Consider the following 22,348-nt stretch of genomic DNA (forward strand, 5'->3'; position numbering starts at 1 on the left):
GGGCTCCCTTTATTTGGAAAGCTCTTGGATGACCACTGCATTGCTTGTTTCTGTGGCCTCTTTTCTATGCTTGCATAACTGACTCAATGCTCTTTGTGATTTATTTGTTCATGGATTCAAAAATATTTATTGGACATCTACTCCATGACAGGTGTTGTTTCAAGGTTCAAGAACACAATGGTGAATAAAGAAAAATTCCTGCTATAGTCCCAGCTACTCGGGAAGCTGAGCCAGGAAGATTGCTTGAGCCCAGGAGGTCTGGACTAGCCTGGACAACGTAGTGAGATCCTGTCTCTAAAAACGAAAAAAAAAAAAATCCCTGCTTTTATGGAACTTACATTCTAATAGGATAAGCAGATATAAACATATACACATATATGTGTATATACACACTTTAAGTTGATGATCAAGTTCTAGTAAGAAAACAACATAGGGAAAGAGGGTGGAGCACAGTGGGGATTGGTTTGTCACGGTCTTTTGTTTTTTTTCTCCTTCCAGTTTATTTATTTTTCTCTCTAAGACCAGTTTACAGTGTATCAGCAGTGTGTGAGCACCTGTTTCACCACATAGACAAACCCCTCCAAAACTCTAAGGATATCATTTAGCTTTATATTACTGTCAGGCACTAAACATAGTTTTGTACATAATTTGCATTTTGTTTCTCCTGAGGTTCAATGTTTTCCATGGGTAAACAATAAATATGTTAGGACATATTTATTCAAGATGAGGCATTTGTCTCCTGGTGAGACATCTTGGTGTAATGCTGACTCTGGGGACGCTTGGCTGTTGACTGAGGTGGCTATCTACGTGTGGAGTGGAGGAGTCCTGGCCTTGGACTGAGGAGAACAAGGTCAACTTCCCGCCTCACTTGTTTCTGGCTTTTGTGACCTTGGACAAGTTTAGCTTTATATCTCCTAGTGTTAGTTTTCTTGTCTGTAAGTGTTGCCTTCTCACTGTGAGCTCACATAGCCTTTCCTCAGTATGTGTGCAGAGCTCTCATAGCCTTTCCTCAGTATGTGTGCAGAGCTCTCTCTCTTGTTTTTTTTTTTTAAATAAATTATTTAATTTGGAGGACCAAGTGCAGAATCTTCCTCTTCTTATAAGGCCACCAATCCTATCCAATTAGGAACTCATTCTAATGACGTCATTTAACCTTAATTACCTCTTACAAGTCCTGTCTAGGAATACAGTCATATTGGGGTTTTGGGCTTCAGTATATGAATTTGGGGGGATGCGGAGACAATTCAATCCATAGTAAACACTTTCTCAAAGAGTAGAAACAATGTTTATAAGAGACAATGTAGGTAAAAGTAGTTTCAGTTACATGCAGTTAAATGCAGTTTCTTACCCCTTCACAGTCCTCTGCAGAAGAGTTACCTAATAAATATTATTTATTTGGCCTCAACCTAAGGTATTATTCTTTATATAGTGCCTTCCCACGAAATGATTAAAATCATGTTTATCATTTTGCAGCACAGTTTATTTCTTATAGGGTCATGGCTAAAAATAAACATGGGAAAATGACCTCACTAATAGAGTCATTAATTAAAATAAGGAAATGTAATTTCAAATTTTTTCTTTTTGGCAGCCTATTAGGTTAACAATGCTTTTATTTTTTATTTTTTTATTTTTTTGAGACAGAGTCTCGCTTAGTCGCCCAGGCTGGAGTGCAATGGCGCGATCTCGGCTCACTGCAAGCTCCGCCTCCCGGGTTCACGCCATTCTCCTGCCTCAGCCTCCCGAGTAGCTGGGACTACAGGCGCCCGCCGCCTCGCCCGGCTAATTTTTTGCATTTTTTTTTTTAGTAGAGACAGGGTTTCACCGTGTTAGCCAGGATGGTCTCGATCTCCTAACCTCGTGATCCGCCCGCCTCGGCCTCCCAAAGTGCTGGGATTACAGGCGTGAGCCACCGCGCCCGGCCAAACAATGCTTTTAAAAATTTATTGTAAATATAAGTGTTATAAAATAGGGATTTCCATACTATGTTGGGATTATAAATTGGCATGATCCTGAATAGCAATTTGGCAATGTGTATGTTAAGGACCTTAGAAAATGTTTTTCACTTTTGATTTAGTATTTCCACTTCATGTATTCTATCCTTAGGAAATATTTGAACAAAGATTTATGTACAAAGATGTGTGAGCTGTATGATCTATAACGCATAGAAATGGGAATCAATTGAAATAGTCAATGATGAAGAACTAATTACATATCAATATATTCATAAATTATGCATCCATTAAAATTGTTTCTAAGCATAGTTATCTAAAATAGCATGACACCCAAATTTATTTTACATATATGAGATACATGATGTGAGATATATGTATACATGAATATGAATATACATGATATACATATAAAAAGAATAGGTGATACAGGAGTTATTTTAATTTTGTCTTTTTATAAATTTCTATGAACATTTTAATTGTTTTATACCCAGAAAAAAACGAGCTAATTTTTCTTAGCCAGGTGTATACTGGTCCTTCCTTGTTTAAAATACATCCGTTTATCTTCTTCTAGGATCACTCATTTTCATTGGTTTATTTGTAAGATGAAGCACTGTCCAGCAGTGACGACTGTTGGAAAATATATGTCTAAAGGCTGTTGTCTCCTCTTGGCAAGTTTACTTGCAGCTGGTGTACTTGGTGACGGCCTTGGTGCTCTCGGACACAGCGTGGTTGGCCAGCTCGCCGGGCAGCAGCAGGCACACAGCTGACTGGATCTCCCTGGAGGTGACGATCGAGTGCTTGTTGTAATGCACCAGGCGGGAAGCCTCGCCGTGATGCGCTCAACGATGTCACTAACGAATGGCCTTGGAAGAGATGTGGGTGTCGGGGTGAACCTGCTTCGACACCTTGTACACATACACAGAGTAGCTCTCCTTGCAGCTGCGCTTGTGCTTCTTGCCACCCTTCTGCGCCTTGGTCACCGCCTTCTTGGACCCCTTCTTCAGGGAGGGAGCGGACTTGGCTGGCTCAGGCCTCTTGAAACACCAGAAGTGTGTCCGTGATGGTCTTTTTCATTAAGGATAACTGAGTAAAGACCTGAATGATGCAGAGGGGTGAGTCCTGTGAAAGACCCAGAGTTGGAAGATTATAGGCCAGGTGAATAGCAAGGCAAAGACTTTGAGGCAGGAGAGAGCTTGAGGAGTTCCAGGGGAAACAAGATGGCCATAGTGGTTGAGCAAGAAGGGGAAGGAGAGAAGGTGAGGTTGGGAGAGTCACGGGCAGGGGCAGGAAGAACCTTGAGACCTTGGTGATGGTTTGTATTTTATTACTATGGGAACCTTTGAAAATAACTTAAATAAGTTATTTACTGTTTTGGTGGTTGCCCTCGAGTTTGCAATATAAATTTAAAACTAACCCATTTCTTTTTTTTTTTTTGGTGAGGGTGGGTGGGGGGGGGACAGGGTTTCTGTCACCCAGGCTGGAGTGCAGTAGTGCAATCACAGCTCACTGCAGCCTTAAACTCCTGGGCTCAAGCGATCCCCCTGCCTCAGCCTCTTGGGTGACTAGGGCTGTAGGTATGCATCACCATGCCTGGCTAATTTATTTTTAATTTTTCGTAGAGATGGGGGTTCATGGCCTCCTTCAAATAACACTATACCACTTAAAGGATATACAGCTACTTTATAACTCTCTTTCTTTTCTTTCTTTTTTTTTTTTTTGACAGACTCTGGCTGTGTCATCCAGGCTGGAGAGCAGTGGTTTGATCTCAGATCACTGCAACTATTCAATGTAATTTATTCTTAAGCTTGTTCCCCTAGAGGTTATTTCTCTTCCCTCTGGCTTTTTTCAAGAGTTCCATTGTCTTGGATTTTCTGAAGCTTGAATATAATATGCCTGAGTATAGATTTTATGGTATTTATTCTGTTTGGTGTTCTCTGAGCTTCCTGGATCTGTTGTTTGGTGTTTACCATTAATTTAATAGGCTGGTCTCGAACTCCCAGCCTCAACTGATCTGTCCACCTCGACCTCCCAAGTGCTGGGATTAGAGGCATGAACCATTGCACCTGGTCTTTTACTTATTATTTTTTTAGAGATTGGCTCTTGCTATATTGCCCTGGCTAGGGTGCAGTGGCTATCACAGGTACTATCAAAGCACACTGCAGCCTTGAACGCCAAGGCTCAAGGGACCGTCCCACATCAGCCTCCTGAGTAGGTGGGACTATAGGTTCATACACCAAGCATGGCTTCCTGTAGAGTTTTGTTGTTGTTTGCTTTGTTTCTGAGACGGAGTTTCACTCTGGCACCCAGGCTGGAGTGCAGTGGTGTGAGCTCGGCTCACTGCGACCTCTACCTCATGGGTTCAAGAGATTTTCCTGCCTCGGCCTCCTGAGTAGCTGGGATTACAGGCTATAAGCCATCACGCCCAGCTAATTTCTGTATTTTTAGTAGAGACGGGGTGTTTCCCCATGTTGGCCAGGCTGGTCTTGAACTCCTGACCTCAAGTGATACTCCCGCCTCAGCTGCCCAAAGTGCTGGGATTACAGGCGTGAGCTACCATGTTGGGGCCTTCTGGATTTTTTTTTCTTTTTTTTTGAGACAGAGTGTTGCTCTTGTTGCCCAGGCTGGAGTGCAATGGCACAATCTCTGCTAACCGCAACCTCCGCCTCCAGGGTTCAAGCGATTCTTCTGCCTCATCCTCCCAAATAGCTGGGATTACAGGCATGTGCCACCACGCCTGGCTAATTTTGTACTTTTAGTAGAGACGAGGTTTCACCATGTTGGCCAGGCTGGTCTTGAACTCCCCACCTCAGGTGATCCACCCGCCTTGGCCTCCCAAAATTCTGGGATTACAAGCGTGAGCCACTGCACCCAGCCTGGAGTTTTTAACTCTCAAACTTGTCCATAAGGAGCCTTTGTCAATACATTAAACCACAGTTTAGGTTTTCTTTCTTTCCTTCCATCTTTGGATTTCATTTCCTCTTTTTTTGGTTCCTTAAGGTGTAAAGTTAAGTTGTTAATTTGAGATTATTGTTCTTTTTAAATGTAAACATTTACAGCTATTTCTCTCTTAAGGCTGGGTGCGGTGGCTCAGGGAGAGCCTTGGGAGGCCAAGGCGGGCGGATCACCTGAGGTCAGGAGTTCGAGACTAGCCTGGCCAACATGGTGAAACCCCGTCTCTACTAAAAATACAAAAATTAGCCAGGCGTGGTGGCAGGTGACTGTAATCCCAGCTACTTAGGAGGCTGAGGCAGGAGAATTGCTTGAACCTGGGAGGCAGAGGTTGCAGTGAGCCAAGATCGCGCATTGCACTCCAGCCTGGGGGACAAGAGTGAGACTTTGTCTCAAAAAAAAAAAAAAATTCCCTCTTAGCACTGCTTTCACTGCATCTCATAGTTTTGCTGTTGTGTTTTCATTTTTATTTGTCTCAATAAATATGTTCTCACTTCCCTTTTCTTTGAGGCATTGGTTGTGTTGTTAATTTCCACATATTTGTGGCCCAGTGGTTTTTATAATACTAATGAAGTTACCTTTAGTAGTATTTTTTTTTTCTTCTGTCTTTGAATTACTGTCTACTGTCCTTTCATTTCAGCCTGAAGCACTCCCTTTAGCATTTCTTGTAGGGTAGATACTGGTAATAAGATCAGTCTTTTAAATCTGGATATATCTTAATTTCTCCTTCATTTTTGAAGGATAGTTTTGCTGTATATAGAGTTCTTGGCTGACAGTCTTTTCCTTTCAAGACTTTAAATATGTCATCCAGTGCCTTTTGGCCTCCATGGTTTCTGGTGGGAGATCAACTGTCATTCTTATTGAAGGTCTCATACATGCATGAGCCACTTTTTTTTTTTTTTGACACGGAGTCTCACTCTGTCACCCAGGCTGGAGTGCAGTGGTGTGATCTTGGCTCACTGCAAGTTCTGCCTCCCAGGTTCTGGCCATTCTCCTGCCTCAGCCTCCCAAGCAGCTGGGACTACAGGTGCCTGCCATCACACCTGGCTAATTTTTTGTCAGTAGAGATGGGGTTTCACTGTGTTAGCCAGGATGGTCTCAATCCCCTGACCTCATGATCCGCCTGCCTTGGCCTCCCAAAGTGCTGGGATTACAGGTGTGAGCCACCACACCCGGCCACATGAGTCACTTCTATTTGATGCTTTCAAAATTATCTTTTTGTCTATGGGAGTTGATAATTTGAGTATATGTCTCAGTGTGGATCTCTTCGAAGTTTTCCTGCTTGGAGTTCATTGAACTTCTTAGAAGTATACATTCATATTTTTAATCAGATTTGGGAATTTGACAGCTATTATTTCTTCAAATTTTTTGCTGCTCCTTTCTCTATGTCTTCTCCTTCTGGGATTCCTATAATGTGTATTTGGTATGCTTGATGAGGTCTCATAGGTTCCTCAAGCTCTCTTCATTTTTCTTCACTTTCTTTCTTTTCCTTTGACTGGGTAATTTTCAATGTCTTATCTTCAATTTTGCCAGTCCTCTCCTTCTCCTTGTTCAAACTTGCTGCTGAATCCCTTTATTGCATTTTTCATTTCAGTTATTGCAGATTTCAGCTCCAGAATTTGTTTGGCTCCTTTTTATAATTTCTGTCTCTTTATATTTTCATTTTGTTCAGACATTGTTTTTCTGATTTCTATTAGTGTTTATTCATGGTTTCCTTTAGAAAACATATTGAACATACTTACAACAATTGATTTAACATCTTTGACTAATAATTCCAAAGTCTGGTCTTCTTTAGGTATGGTTTCCGTGAAATTCTTCATATCCTGTGAATGGATCATATTTTCCTGTTGCTTTACATGTTTTACAATTTTTTTGTTGAGAACTGGTTATTCTGAGCATTATATTATAGTAACTCTGGAATCTAATTCTACTCCTCAGGGATTGCTTGTTTTTGCTTGTTGTGGGCTGGACCCATTCCTATTTGTGCCTTTTCCAAACAATTTTTGCAAAGTGTATCTTCCTTGTTGTGTGTGGCCACTGAGGTTTCTTTTCCATTGTCTCTACAGTTGGCAAGGGATGAGAGTATTTACAATTTTTTAAAGTAGTTTTAAAAACACATGTAAAATAAAAAGCACCTCAGTATTTTTTATATCTATGTAAATATTTTATTCTGCTTCCAGATAGAACATTGAAATTTACATGTTATTTTAAAGACAATAAACAGCTAAGCTACTGACATAAAATACACAATAAATTTATGAGATATATAAGGTACAGATGAGAAAAATCTCAAATAAGTTTTTTTTTTTTTTTTTTGAGACGGAGTCTCACTGTGTCTCCCAGGCTGGAGTGCAGTGGCGCGATCTCGGCTCACTGCAAGCTCCGCCCCCCGGGTTCACGCCATTCTCCCGCCTCAGCCTCCCAAGTAGCTGGGACTACAGGCGCCCGCTACCGCGCCCGGCTAGTTTTTTGTATTTTAGTAGAGACGGGGTTTCACCATGTTAGCCAGGATAGTCTCGATCTCCTGACCTTGTGATCCACCCGCCTCGGCCTCCCAAAGTGCTGGGATTACAGGCTTGAGCCACCGCGCCCGGCAAAGTTTTTAACTTCATTTAGCATATTAGGAACATGAGGATGTCTGGAATTGATGCTGGCCTTGGTCTCAAGTACTTTTTCCTGTATTTGTTTTATCCTTCCAGAAAGCATATCATTATTAGAGTGTCCAAGAAATCAGTGAATCACTAAGCTTTCCATCTTACCGAAGCACAAAACACCATTTCAAATCTAGGCCTTTTGACAGAATCCAGTATCTATTTTTATACTTCTTTTCTTTCTACTAAGTTCTTTAATAAAATTATGAATCAGAAAGCAAGTACAAGACATGCTTATATCACAAAGAGTATCAATGAAGACTTAGGAAGATAAATAGCTAGTACTTCTAAAATACCACAAAATTTGACATTTGGAACAATATAATTGCCATACTATTATATCTTTTATTAAAAAAGACCTTTTCCGGCTTGTTTCCAGACTTCTTTTACTCCTTTAATGCTTTCTTTCTTCACACACTTCCAGTATTCTTGTATACTCTGATGTTGTGGCACCTGTTAACCGAAAGTAAAAATCAAGGGGTCATTGTCTTCAAGGTTAAACATGATTTCATGTGTACTTTACGTTACTGTTTATTTCCTTCGCACATTCCTCCAAAAGTAGTTGAGGATGAATTATGTTGTAAAAGATGATCACAACAGAATTGTAAAATGAGGGTGAAAGACCAAAAGTGAATGTGACTATGCCTAAGGTAACTAGGGAGTGGAACCAGACTCAGCACACATTAATGGAGTTTCTTCTCTAAGAGGGTAATGAAGACTTTGGGCCATCTTCTCTCACATACTAGCTTTAAAATTTAATTATAATGTTTTCCTTTTATAATGTTTTATAATCTTTCCCTTTTTTTTCTGGTGAACTTTATTTAGCTATGTGGAATACAATTATAAGCCTAAAGCTTTAACATTGGCTAAAATAAAAAAAAATATAGGTCACAAAATATTTGATGAAAAGCTTCAAGAAATAATCTAATTCATGTAAGTATTTTGTTAGCTAAAAATACATGTGGATTACTACTTCTCTCAACAAAATGAAAAGGTAAAGGTTTGGAAATACTTGGATCCGGGTGACCACAGGAGCACAGCATTGATGAAAATTAGCCAAGTGGAAGCAAAATTCTTTTTTTTTTTTTTTTTTTTTTTTTTTTGAGACGGAGTCTCGCACTGTGTCACCCAGGCTGGAGTGCAGTGGCGCGATCTCGGCTCACTGCAAGCTCCGCCTCCCAGGTTCACGCCATTCTCCTGCCTCAGCCTCCGAGTAGCTGGGACTACAGGCGCCCGCCACCACGCCCGGCTAGTTTTTTGTATTTTTAGTAGAGACGGGGTTTCACCATATTAACCAGGATGGTCTCGATCTCCTGACCTCATGATCCACCCGCCTCGGCCTCCCAAAGTGCTGGGATTACAGGCTTGAGCCACCGCGCCCGGCCGGAAGCAAAATTCTACTCCAGATTATATATGTTCTTTTTCCTATGACTGATTTACAGCTTTTCTTTTTAATGTCTTCTGAGAAAGGGCAAAGAGACTCCCAAGTACACTCAATTGTGAACTGTAAAGACTGGCTTAATTTCCAGGAATACATTTATGGGGTGTTGGGTAACTGATAAGCTTATAAAATATTAATATGTTTGCTAATGAAAATCATATTTATTATTTTTCCCTATTATGTTTGTTGCAGGAAATGGAATTGCTTTTCTAAGTTGTAAATAGCTTTATTTTCATGAATAGTACCATATTCTCTCTCTCTCTCTCTCTCTGTCTCCTTNGGGACTACAGGCGCCCGCTACCGCGCCCGGCTAGTTTTTTGTATTTTTAGTAGAGACGGGGTTTCACCATGTTAGCCAGGATAGTCTCGATCTCCTGACCTTGTGATCCACCCGCCTCGGCCTCCCAAAGTGCTGGGATTACAGGCTTGAGCCACCGCGCCTGGCCAATCAATTATTTTTACTTATAATTTGTTCCTTGATTGGTAGCATTTAGTTGGAGAATATACTAAAACTGTTTATAGATGATAAAAATCAAATAGTTTTTCATATAACTTACCTAGTCTGACAGGACGATGAGCTAAACTGAACATTTGCATGGCAATAGCAAAGTCTTCCAACTGGGTCGTAAAATGGCAAAATGACTTGAATTCATCCAAACTAATGCTCTAATAAAGTAAGAGTTTTTATTACAATTTTGTAAATACATCAAATAATGTTATAAATGTTAACTGTGAACCTTCTTTTCTACCATAAAGACTACTGTCGTTCTAAGAGGAAGAGACAACAGGGCTTTCTCTGTCCCTTTCTCTCTGTGTGCACAAAGAAACGGCCACACAAAGGGCACAGTGAGAAGGCAACGTGTGCAGGCTGGGCAAGAGGCCTCATCAGAAACTGGCCCTGCTGGTGCCTTGATCTTGGACTCCTGGCCTCCAGAACTGTGAGAAATAAATTTATTGTATAAGTTGCCTAGCCTGTGGTGTTTTGGGGTGGCAGCTTGAAGAGACTACCATGCTCTGTTAAGTGGTCCACTTCTGCTAAGTTTTATTAGTGGACACAGCACTAAGAGCACTGGGTTTTGGAGTTAGATGGCCTTAGGCTGAAATTCTGGTTCTGCCCTTTATAACATGTGTGACCTTAGCCTCTCTAAGTCTTAGGTAAGTAACACTTCAGGGGTTATGTAGTTTGCCCAAGGTCTACTAACTGGAACAATCAGGATCTCAACCTTGGTCCATCTGACTTCAAAATCAGTGCACTTACAAATAAAACAAACGGGGCATGCACAGTGGCTCAAGCCTGTAATCCCAGCACTTTGGGAGGCCGAGGTGGGCAGATCACGAGGTCAGGAGATGGAGACCATCCTAGCTAACACGGTGAAACCCCTTCTCTACTAAAAATACAAAAACAAAAAAATTAGCCGGGTGTGGTGGCGGGCGCCTGTAGTTCCAGCTACTCGGGAGGCTAAGGAGGGAGAATGGCATGAACCCGGGAGGCAGAGCTTGTAGTGAGCTGAGATCATGCCACAGCACTCCAGCCTGGGTGGCAGAGTGAGACCCCATCTCAAAAAATAAATAAATAAATAAATAAATAAATAAATAAAAATAAAACAAATGGGCTGGGTGCGGTGGCTCATGCCTGTAGTCCCAGCACTTTGGGAGGCCAAGACAGGAGGATCACCTGAGGTCAGCAGTTCGAGACCAGTCTGGCCAACATGGTGAAACACCGTCTCTGCTAAAAATAAGAAAAAAAAAAAAAAAAAAATTAGCTGGGTGTGGTGGTGAACGCCTGTAGTCCCAGCTACTTGGGAGCCTGAGGCAGGAGAATCACTTAAATCCATGAGGCGGAGGCTACAGTGAGCCAAGATTGCACCACTGCACTCCAGCCTGGGTGACAGAGTGAGACTCTGTCTAAAAACGAACAAATAAAAAAGTTAAAAGAAAACTCAGTTTCTTCTATTAAAAAATAAAAGCCAGGTACAGTGGCTCCTGACTGTAATCACAGCACTTTGGAAGGCTGAGGTGGCCGGACTGCTTGAGCTCAGGAGTCGGAGACCAGACTGGGCAACATGGTGAAACTGCCATCTCTATAAAAAATACAAAAATTATCCAGGCATGGTGGCATGTGCCTGTGGTCGCAGCTACTGAGGAGGCTTAGGCAGAAGGATCCCCTGAGCACAGGAGTTTGAGGTTATAGTGAGCTAATCATACCACTGCACTTCAGCTTGGGCAACAGAGCAAGACCCTGTCCCAAAAAAAAACAAAAAACCAAACCAAAACAAAAAAACAAAAAACAACACAAAAGTAAACAAAGTATGAAAATTCTCTAAAGTTTTTATTTTGTTTTTGAGATAGTGTTTCACTCTGCCCCCGCAGGCTGGAGTCAGATCACAGCTCACTGCAACCTTGAAATTCTGGGTTCAAGCTATCCTCCTGTCTCAGCCTCCCAAGTAGCTGGGACTACAGGCACACAGCACCACACACAACAAATATTTTTATTTTTAGTAGAGATGAGATTTCTCTGTTTCTCAGGCTGGTTTCAAACTCCTGGGTTCAAGTGATCCTCCCACCTCAGCCTCAGAAAGTGCAGGGATTACAAGTGTGAGGCATTGTGTCCAGCCCAAAATTCTTTTTTTTTTTTTTGAGACACAGTCTCGCTTTGTCGCCCAGGCTGGAGTGCAGTGGCCGGATCTCAGCTCACTGCAAGCTCCGCCTCCCCGGTTTACGCCATTCTCCTGCCTCAGCCTCCCGAGTAGCTGGGACTACAGGCGCCCGCCACCTCGCCCGGCTAGTTTTTTGTATTTTTTTAGTAGAGACGGGGTTTCACCTGGTTAGCCAGGATGGTCTCGATCTCCTGAGTTCGTGATCTGCCCGTCTCGGCCTCCCAAAGTGCTGGGATTACAGGCTTGAGCCACCGCGCCCGGCCACAATTCTTAATTTGAAAGTAAATTCGGCCCAGCACGGCGGCTCATGCCTGTAATCCCAGCACTTTGGGAGGCCAAGACGGGTGGATCACGATGTCAGGAGATCGAGACCATCCTGGCTAACATAGTGAAACCCCGTCTCTACTAAAAGTACAAAAAAATTAGCCGGGCGTGGTGGCGCACGCTTGTAGTCCCAGTTACTTGGGAGGCTGAGGTAGAAGAATGGCATGAACCTGGGAGGCAGAGCTGGCAGTGAGCTGAGATCGCGCCACCACACTCCAGCCTGGGGGACAGACCGAGACTGTCTCAAAAAAAAAAAAAGAAAGAAAGAAAGTAAATTCTTCCCTACCTGAAAAAAAAAGTTTCTCTTTGTAGGGATGTTCAGGATCACACCCTCTGTAATGTGTGGTCTTCACTGGTTTCGAGCTTTTGTGACTTCATGATATTTTTATTTTTAAACATTTCAATAAAATTTTTGAAAAAGTAGTATGTGCACATGGTTAAAAATTCAAACATGAAGGATAAATGATGAAAAGTTCTTCCACTCTGATTCCCAGTTCCATTCCCCAGACATGAGTTACCAATTCCTTGTGTCTCCATCCAGAAATTTCTTTTTTTTTTTTTGAGACGGAGTCTCGCTCTGTCACCCAGGCTGGAGTGCAATGGCGCGATCTCGGCTCACTGCAACCTCTGCCTCCCAGGTTCAAGCAATTCTCCTGTCTCAGCGTCGTGAGTAGTTTGGACTACAGGTGCATGCCACCACATCTGGCTAATTTTTGTATTTTTAGTAGAGACGGGGTTTCACCGTATTGGTCAGGTTGGTCTCAAACTCCTGACCTCAGGTGATTCACTTGCCTCAGCCTCCCAAAGTACTGGGATTATAGGCGTGAGCCACCACGCCTGGCTAATATTCTATTCTTATTAAAGTGTATACACGTACATACACATCTCCTTGTTTTACACAATGGGAACAATCTCTTCACATATTTCTGTACCTTGCTTTACTTTCTTGACAGTATATTACAAGATGATAGGCAGAGAGGAAAAAAAGAAGAAAAAAACCAGTGTATTTATCAGCACAAATAAAAGAGTGGTTGCTTCTATCATGACCTCAAAGTAGGCACTGGGTGTAACTTTTCTGATGTCTGCTTTTCTGATAGATGAAAAATAGTATTTTATTAATGTTTGAATTTGTATGTCTTACGGAGTCTTGCTCTGTCACCCAGCCTGGAGTGCAGTGGCGTGATCTTGGCTCACCAGAACCTCTGCCTCCCTGATTCAAGGGATTCTTCTGCCTCAGCCTCCCAAGCAGCTGCGATTACAGGCATGTGCCACCACGCCCCGCTAATTTTTATATTTTTAGAAGAGACGGGGTTTCACCATGTTGGCCAGGCTGGTCTCAAACTCCCGGCCTCAGGTGATCCACCTGACCTGCCTGGGCCTCCCAAAGTGCTGGAATTACAGGTGTGAGCCACAGGCCTGGCCTGAATTTGTATATCTTTGTGAATGAAGTAAAACATTTTTCACATGCTTATTAGTCATTTGAGGATTTCTCTTATTGTTTCCTGCTTATGTCTTTTGTCCAGATTTCTAATGCGTTGTTAGGTAACTTATTATTGTGGGAGACCATTTTCCATGAGTCTCACATTTCCTTTTTTTTTTTTTTTTTCCTTTTTTTGAGACGGAGTCTTGTTCTGTCGCCCAGGCTGGAGTGCAGTGGTGCGATCTCGGCTCACTGAAAGCTTCACCTCCTGGGTTCACACCATTCTCCTGCCTCTGCCTCCCGAGTAGCTGGGACTACAGGCACCTGCCATGACGTCCGGCTAATTTTTTGTATTTTTGGTAGAGACGGGGTTTCACCGTGTTAGCCAGGATGGTCTCAATCTCCTGACCTCATGATTTGCCCACCTTGGCCTCCCAAAATGCTGGGATAACAGATGTGAGTCACCGCGCCCCGCTGGGTCTCACGTTTCTGTACATCTATAAGAGGCACCAACTGCGTTTTTGTTCCAAATTATATCTTCAAGGACTTCATGCCTGTAATCCCAGCACTTTGGGAGGCCGAGGCGGATCACCTGAGGCTGGGAGTTCGAGACCAGCCTGGCCAACACAGTGAAACCCATCTCTACTAAACATACAAAAATTAGTGAGGCAGGGTGGCGTGCTCCTGTAATCCCAGCTACTCAGGAGGCTGAGGCAGGAGAACTGTATAGTGGACAGCACTGTTCCTCAGGAGTGCAGGACAGCTTTGCTGACTGTCCGGTATCATGAATACACAATGCCACCCACTGCAGCAAAGCTCACGAAGGCTTGTTTACTGCCCATAACAAAACATTGAGATCACTAAGATGAGAGTCCTCAGCCTGATGTGAATCTGCTGTGTGGGCAGCATCTACCTGGGCCTCTCAGCTTCATGTCCATGGGGCTTGGGAGGCAAGGGGGAACTGACACAAATATGTTGCTCATGTTGTTGCTACATGATGATAACATTCTTTGTGTCTGACTCGATAGTTTTGTATCTTCTGCAAGCATCCATGAAACGGTGCAGGCTAACTTGCAAAGGGATAAAATTTCAGACACTTTACAGTTATTCACATGTTGATTTTCAAGTTCTCGTGATATATGAAATAGGGAAAAAAATCTCAGACCATTTTTAAATGTGGACAACACTGTTCCTCAGGAGGAACAGTTCTTGATATCTACCTTTTTTTTTTTTTTTTTTTTGAGACAGAGTCTTACTCTGTTGCCCAGGCATCATCTTGACTAACTGCAACCTTTGTCTCCCAGGTTCATCCAATTCTCCTGCCTCAGCCTGCTAAGTAGCTGGGACTACAGGTGTGTGGCACCATGGCCGGCTACTTTTTTTTGTATTTTTTGGTAGAGATTGGGTTTCACCATGTTGGCCTGGCTAGTCTCGAACTCCTGACCTCGAGAGGGCCACCTCCTTGGCCTCCCAAAGTGCTGGGATTACAGGAATGAGCAACCACGCCCGGTCAATCCCTACTGATTTTTAAAGATCCCATTATAAATTAAGAAAATTGGTCTTTACATATCAGTATCTCTCCCTTCCTCATGTTGGTAACTTTTTCTTTTGACTCTGATTATAATTTTTGCGGGGGATGAGGTGAGGCAACAGAATTTTAATTTTTAGGTATTTCATCAAGTTTTCTTTGAAAGGTTTTGGGTTCTGCTTAGAAAGGTATATAACCTAAGATGAAACATTGTTTCCATGTTTTCTTCTACACTTACTCAGTCTGATTTTTTTTCTTCAACATTTAATTTTTTGATTCATCCAAAATTTATTTTAGAGTAATGAACAGTATAGAGATTTATGTTCATTTTCTCCCTCAGATGGCCAGTGAATTATCCTAATGCCATTTATTAATAATTATTTTACTCAACTAATTTAAAATACTATTTCATAAATACTAAATTTCCCATATGCTTAAGTCTATTCCTGGAGTCTGTCAAATTCGTTGTCAGTAACAAACTGTTTTAGTTACCAAGGTTTGATAATATATTTTAACACGTTGACATTCTTTTCATATAAAGTTTTTTGTTTTTTGACACAGAGTCTCGCACTGTCACCCAGGCTGGAGTGCAGTGGCCCGATCTTGGGTTCATGCCATTCTCCTGCCTCAGCCTCCGGAATAGATGGGACTACAGGCGCCTGCCACCACGCCCGGCTAATTTTTCGTATTTTTAGTAGAGATGTGGTTTCACCATGTTAACCAGGATGGTCTCGATCTCCTGATCTCATGATCCGCCCGCCTTGGCCTCCCAAAGTGCTGGGATTACAGGCGTCATCATATAAAGTTTTATAGCTTGTCTAGTTTCTTCCCAATAATTCAATGGTATTTTTATTGAAACCCACAAGTGTTCACCAGTATCTGGCTCTTTTCTGATTCCTGCAGATATGAAAGACTGGAGTTCCTTGCCTCCCTGCATTCAGGTGGGGTTATGTGATTAGTCTGGCCAACTGCCAACTGTCAGGTGATGTTTCCAGGCCAAAACATTTAGTTGCTGGATTGTGACTCCCTCCTTCTTTTCCTGCCACAGCCTCTGAGCGTGGTACTTCTTCCAGATGATGGAACTCCAAGATGGCACAGCCTCCAGACCCCGAATGGGTCTAGACCTCTATGCAGACAGAGACTCCTATCAGCCCACAATGGAAATGTGGCATGACTGAGTAAGAAACTCAGTGTCAGCCAGGGAGATTTCAGGGTTAATTTCTAACTGCAGTAAACTTGGGCTGTTCTAATATAACCATTACACTTATAGACTAACTGAAGACAGAACTGTTGTATTTATAATTCTAAGACTTTCTATTCAATAATAGGGGATGTCTTATAATTAGATAAGTTTTCTTTTTATATCTATCAAGGCTATTAAGTTTTCTTTTTTTGTTACATTTATTTCTAATTGTTATATATTTATCTTGCAATTATAACTGGGTTCTTCTATTGCATTTTCTTTTTTCTTACAAGAGAAGTAACTTTTTAAAAAGTTATATAAAATACATGTCCACTGCAAACATTTTTTTGGAACAATACATAAAGGTATAAAGAAAGAAAGTAAAAATCATTTGAAACCTCACCACTCTACATGAATAATTATTAATAGCTTGGCAATCATCATTTTATACATCTCATATTTATATACACACACACATATGCATGTCATTACATTTTCTACGTAATTTGTATATAGGAGAGCTGCTGCTTCTTATATATTAGCATCATAACAGGTACTTTATTGAATTTTTATTGCTTCCACAGTTTTTCTACTGGATTCTCTTGGGTTCTCTAGGCATATAATTGCATCATATAAAAACAAAGACAACTACTACCTCCTTTCACATTTTTATACTCTTTTAATTAATCTTGTTAATTTGGACTGGTTAAGATTTCCAGAATGATATTAAATAATAGTGGTGATACTTGTCTTATTCTTGACTTTACTGGAAATGGAAAACTTGTAATTGCTAGACTGATTCTGTCTTAGGCAGTAGTTTTCCTTTACAGGAAAAGAGCATGTAGAGAACATTCCTCAAGTTGATTTTATATACCATCGAGAGTAGCACAGTCTTGGTTAATTCAGAAGTTTATTTATGTAAACATGTCTAACTTATTATTTCATCTTTATCACATGCAATAATAAAAGGGCATACCAACCTCTCCTGCTGACAACTTCTCTCTCACATTTTTCCAATAAATATCTTTATTTTCAGTGTTAGTGAAAAAAAGTAGCCACTCTGCAAAGTCTTCTTTTCTCATGAAACTCAAACCTTTAGAAAACTGAAGGAATTCCATTTCTTGAATCTCTGTTTGTAAATTTTCCATAAATCTAAATGTTAAAATACGAAATTAGTAAAGTAACTAGTGGCATTCAACCTTAAATATTGTAAATGGGTCTGCAAAGTACCTTCACTATTACCTACTGGGTGGCGGCCTCCTGATAGTGAGCAGGATGAAGCATTAGTGTTGTGCAAGGATTGTGGGGAGAGGGAGGATGCAGAGAAATTGATTAAGTCCAACACTGGCTTAATCAGTAACTCACCATACTCAATTTGTTTGTGTAAGTCATACCTGGCAACCTACATTTTGATAAACCTAAAGACTTAAAAAAATATGTAAAATGTTGCTTTGATACATCCAGAGAAAATACTATTCCATGGAAACTAGTTTTTTTCCAATACAGAAAAATTATCAATAATCAGATAAATTTAAAATTGAGGTGGGACACTGCTTTTAGAATGTTAATCATAATTACTACTTCCTAATATTTTTCAAATACCAAAGTTAATCAGTGTAATCAATGGCTTGGCATCAAAAGCTTACTCTATCTAAAAACACAATCTTTTTGACAATAATACATGTCGATATGACTCAACATTCCTTTCTTATAAAAACAACATGGCACTTTGATCAAACTGTCATCAATGGCTTCCCAGGAAAGGGACAAGTTGAAAAGATATCAGATTAAAATATATCTTCTTTGAACAAGAACCCAGAAATGTTGCACTTTATTTATAACCTAAATCATGTGAAAAGTATTATCATCTCCACAAATTTTAATATGTTACAGATCCCTTTATTCACTTTTCCACATGTTAAAAGATCGGTACTATCTGTCATGTCAAATTCAAATGAAAATATACATGGGTTGATAGAAGAGGGACATTCCAGTTCAGTGGGAGAAAAATCATCACTTAAAAAATTACTTGCTTGAAGTTCTATATTTATCCCATAAATCTTAAAAGCATGAAGGAGGAGTTTGATCTTAGACTTCTGTCTACATGGTAGGCAAGAGTTTGTTACTTAAAACATTTTCTGAATGTACTGAATACACGGATTCATCAATGCCATGTTTCTTTCTGGGTCAAAGCAGAACTTTATCTAAAATTTGAAGCACTTCGAGTTTGGACTAATAGATCAACAAAATATTTTACTGATATACTTTGCCTTTTATTTTGTTGAGTTTTCCTGCCCTGTATACTGTAATGACATTCCATTGATTTTATTAGAACTGTTAAATGTATGCTTTACTTGCAAATGAATGTACACTGAATGAGGCAAGCAGAAGATAGGGTATAAAAACATCACTAACTTGTTCCCTTCCCTTTGCTTTTTCTTTAGGCTCTATCCGAGCCTCTACCAGAGGCTGAAATATTATAAACTTAATTGCTGTTAAACTATACATTGTCTGGATTAAGCTACTTTAATCTTACCTAATTATCTACTTTTAATGAATATAAGTCCAGTTATGATGATAATCTTTTCCCTTTAAGCCTAAAATCATATTATCTTGTTATGACATGAAAGCCTGGAACATGATCTGAACATGCATATATGAATTGGAAAATTTATAGTAGATAAGGCTGCCAGACACATTGTGAACAAATTACATACTTTATAAATCAGTGGCTTAATTGGAAGCAATGGGAGAGATCTGTTTTTCCTTACTGGAATTGTTTAGGCAGTGGTGTACTGGAGTGGCTGTACAGTGGCGCACAGGCTGTGAGTCTTTCGTGCACGTCTTCCCGTCTCTGCTTTATGCTGGGGAGCTTGACATTGGCATTTATTTATACTACTAATTGGCAAACACTACAAATCAAGGCTGTTTTTCCTGAGACAATGATTGTTAAACATATTTACTAGCACACCACTGCTTCTAGACACCTCTGAATTTATAAAAACGCTTCATGGGGCCGGGCGCGGTGGCTCAAGCCTGTAATCCCAGCACTTTGGGAGGCCGAGACGGGTGGATCACGAGGTCAGGAGATCGAGACCATCCTGGCTAACACAGTGAAACCCCGTCTCTACTAAAAATACAAAAACTTAGCCGGGCGAGGTGGCGGGCGCCTGTAGTCCCAGCTACTCGGGAGGCTGAGGCAGGAGAATGGCGTAAACCCGGGAGGCGGAGCTTGCAGTGAGCTGAGATCCGGCCACTGCACTCCAGCCTGGGTGACAGAGCGAGACTCCGTCTCAAAAAAAAAAAAAAAAAAAACGCTTCATGAAACTCAGAAATCCTCAACTAATAATTGGCATTTCAGAACTTTTAACAATTCCAGTCCTAAAAAGTACATCAGTATCAATATCCTCCCCAATTTTTCCTGACGAGAAGACTTGAGGCCAATTTTCTTCCCTCTAACCATTATATATCTTAAGTCACAGGTTTATTTTCAGTTTAAAAAATTCATTGGAATAAAAAATGAGGTCAAGTATGCCAGACTAGAAATAAACTCAGGGATTATTTCTGGTCACTATGTTTAAGGCTAATCATGGAGCTTAAAAGAAGAGAAAAGAAATGCAGAAGAAAAATCACCAAAGAGAGGAGGAGAGAAGAGTACAAAAGACCGGAAAACACAACAAAATCAAAAGGCACTGATGCAGAGCGGGAAAATGCCATCAGGAGCTGCCTCAGCAGCCCAAGAGTCAATGCCTTCCCCCAGAATAATACGTAGGTTGACAGAAAACTCAATTTTCACAATTTAAATTATCTGCTGCTTTCATAACAATAAAAGCACACCAAAATTCTGGGAGACAGAATTAAATTACACTGTGGTTTTTACTTAAATGGTTAAGTGATATTTCAGCTGGGAAATCTTTTTGATTAGTTGTGTAAGTGAAAAAACAGAAAACAAATGACAAATTTTTCTTCAACTGATCCGTGGTAGTATCTACCGAATACGCCCGTCCTTCTGGTAACCTAGTCTGGTACTTGAAAGCCCATTCAATGCACCCACCACCTACCAGGGAACTGTGGAACTCTTTCAGAAACCACATGATCACTAAAACCTTTCATGAGAAACCTGAATCTCACCTCTTCAGTTTCTAAAGTATGTGATCCTGTATCAAGTCCCTTAACCTCATCAGATTCTAGTTATAAAGAGAGGACACTAACTTGTAAAGATAGGTGAGATAACACATACGGAAAATACTTAGAAAGATGCCATGCACCATGTAAATACCTGCCAGTTGCTGTGATGGTACTGAGGATGATATGTAACTATCTTTTCATTTTCATTCTTCATGCCCAGACTTCACTTTTTTTTTTTTTTTTTTTTTTGAGACGGAGTCTTGCTCTGTTACCCAGGCTGGAGTGCAGTGGCCGGATCTCAGCTCACTGCAAGCTCCGCCTCCCAGGTTCACGCCATTCTCCGGCCTCAGCCTCCCGAGTAGCTGGGACTACAGGCGCCCGCCACCTCGCCCGGCTAGTTTTTTTGTATTTCTTAATAGAGACGGGGTTTCACCGTGTTAGCCAGGATGGTCTCGATCTCCTGACCTCGTGATCCGCCCGTCTCGGCCTCCCAAAGTGCTGGGATTACAGGCTTGAGCCACCGCGCCCGGCCGACTTCACTTTTTCTTTCTTTCTTTTTTTAAAGACAGGGTCTCACTGTTGCCTAGGCTGGAGTGCAGTGGTGTGATCACGACTCACTGCAGCCTTGACCTCCCTGGACTCTGGTGATCCTCCCCACGTCAGCCTCCTAAGTAACTTGGCCTACGGGTGCACACCACCACACCCATCTCTTTTGTAAAGATGAGGTTTCGCCATGTTGCCCAGGCTGCTGTTGAAGTCCTGGGCTCAAGCAATCTGCCTGCCTTGGCCTCCCAAAGTGCTGGGATTACAGGTGTGAGTCGCCACGCCCAGCTCCAGACTCCGCTCTTAATCGCTTTCCACTTTCTCACCCACAACCTCAGCTCTAATGGGCTGCAAAAGGCCTTCTTCAAGTATGGCTTAAAGAAAACCATACTATAACTAACTGTATGTAGTGGTATTTGCACAAATTCATGGTGCACCTTTTCAACTGGGTCCTTGACCCTTACAGACACTCTTCTGCTAGCCTGGAAATGTGTCTTCTCGATTTTACATAGAGGCTATTTCACTTTCACACTCTTTTCTGTTTATCCTCAGTATACGACTTTGCCCCTGCTTCCTACAGAAACTAGAAATCATTGTTTAATAAATTCATTCATTTTCTTATTGTCACTAAAAATTGTAACAGCATCCACATGCATCCTTTTCCCCACCCTCTCCTTCCTGTCACAACGGACGGGGAGTCCCTTTTCCTGTCCATGCTGCACTCTGAATCCCACCTATATTCCTGTACTTCCTTCCCTTCAGGGACCTTGCTCCTCTAGCAATTCCCTGTCACTCCTGTATTTTCAGCCTTGGCCTCCTTACTTCGTCAGTTAAACATGTTGTAACATTATACTCCCAGAAACACAAAAGTATAAGCTCGAAATAATACATATGAAAAAATGTGGAATATCAATGATTAATTTGGCTAGTACGTTGGTGCAAGCTTTTGGAAATATTATTAGAAGCCATTTTCTGTTATTTTATGACTTAGCAAAATGTAAAAGATATCTTATGATTGCCATAAATTCCAGCCTAGTATAATTACAATTTTAACTTTAGGGACACTTTGCAATATCTAAGAAAGCTCCTGAAAATTTTCATGTTTCAAGTTTTTGTTAACTTAATTGGATTTAAAAAATTGCGTGATGGTATGACAAATTTCACAGGGCCCATAATTTATAGAAGAACTCATTTAAAAAAATTTAAAGTAAGAATTCTAAATAAAATCATTCCCACTGAAGAAGAGTAAGGTGAGAAGCAACCTTAAAAGTTAACTAGCTGCCGGGCGCGGTGGCTCAAGCCTGTAATCCCAGCACTTTGGGAGGCCGAGACGGGCGGATCACGAGGTCAGGAGATCAAGACCATCCTGGCTAACACGGTGAAACCCCGTCTCTACTAAAAATACAAAAAACTAGCCGGGCGAGGTGGCGGGCGCTTGTAGTCCCAGCTACTCGGGAGGCTGAGGCAGGAGAATGGCGTAAACCCAGGAGGCGGAGCTTGCAGTGAGCTGAGATCTGGCCACTGCACTCCAGCCTGGGCGACAGAGCGAGACTCCGCCTCAAAAAAAAAAAA

At 41.3% G+C, this 22,348-nt stretch overlaps 1 protein-coding gene and 1 pseudogene across 1 annotated transcript in view; both read right to left on the reverse strand.

Annotated features, from left to right (window-relative positions):
- Window positions 1-2,536: 2,536 nt before the first annotated feature.
- Window positions 2,537-7,678, reverse strand: LOC112610677 (annotated as a pseudogene).
- A 1,831-nt stretch (window positions 7,679-9,509) lies between these two features.
- MICU2 (mitochondrial calcium uptake 2) overlaps window positions 9,510-22,348 on the reverse strand; it is a 104,211-nt gene continuing 91,372 nt past the window's right edge. The window contains exons 9-10 of the mRNA XM_025364091.1: window positions 17,086-17,257; window positions 9,510-9,659 (exon numbers count right to left, since the gene is read on the reverse strand). Coding sequence (XP_025219876.1) covers window positions 9,510-9,659; window positions 17,086-17,257 — 322 coding nt within the window. The remainder of the gene's footprint in view (window positions 9,660-17,085; window positions 17,258-22,348) is intronic.

The sequence above is a fragment of the Theropithecus gelada genome, chromosome 17 (genome assembly GCF_003255815.1).
Source record: "Theropithecus gelada isolate Dixy chromosome 17, Tgel_1.0, whole genome shotgun sequence".
In the NCBI taxonomy this organism is placed as follows: domain Eukaryota; kingdom Metazoa; phylum Chordata; class Mammalia; order Primates; family Cercopithecidae; genus Theropithecus; species Theropithecus gelada.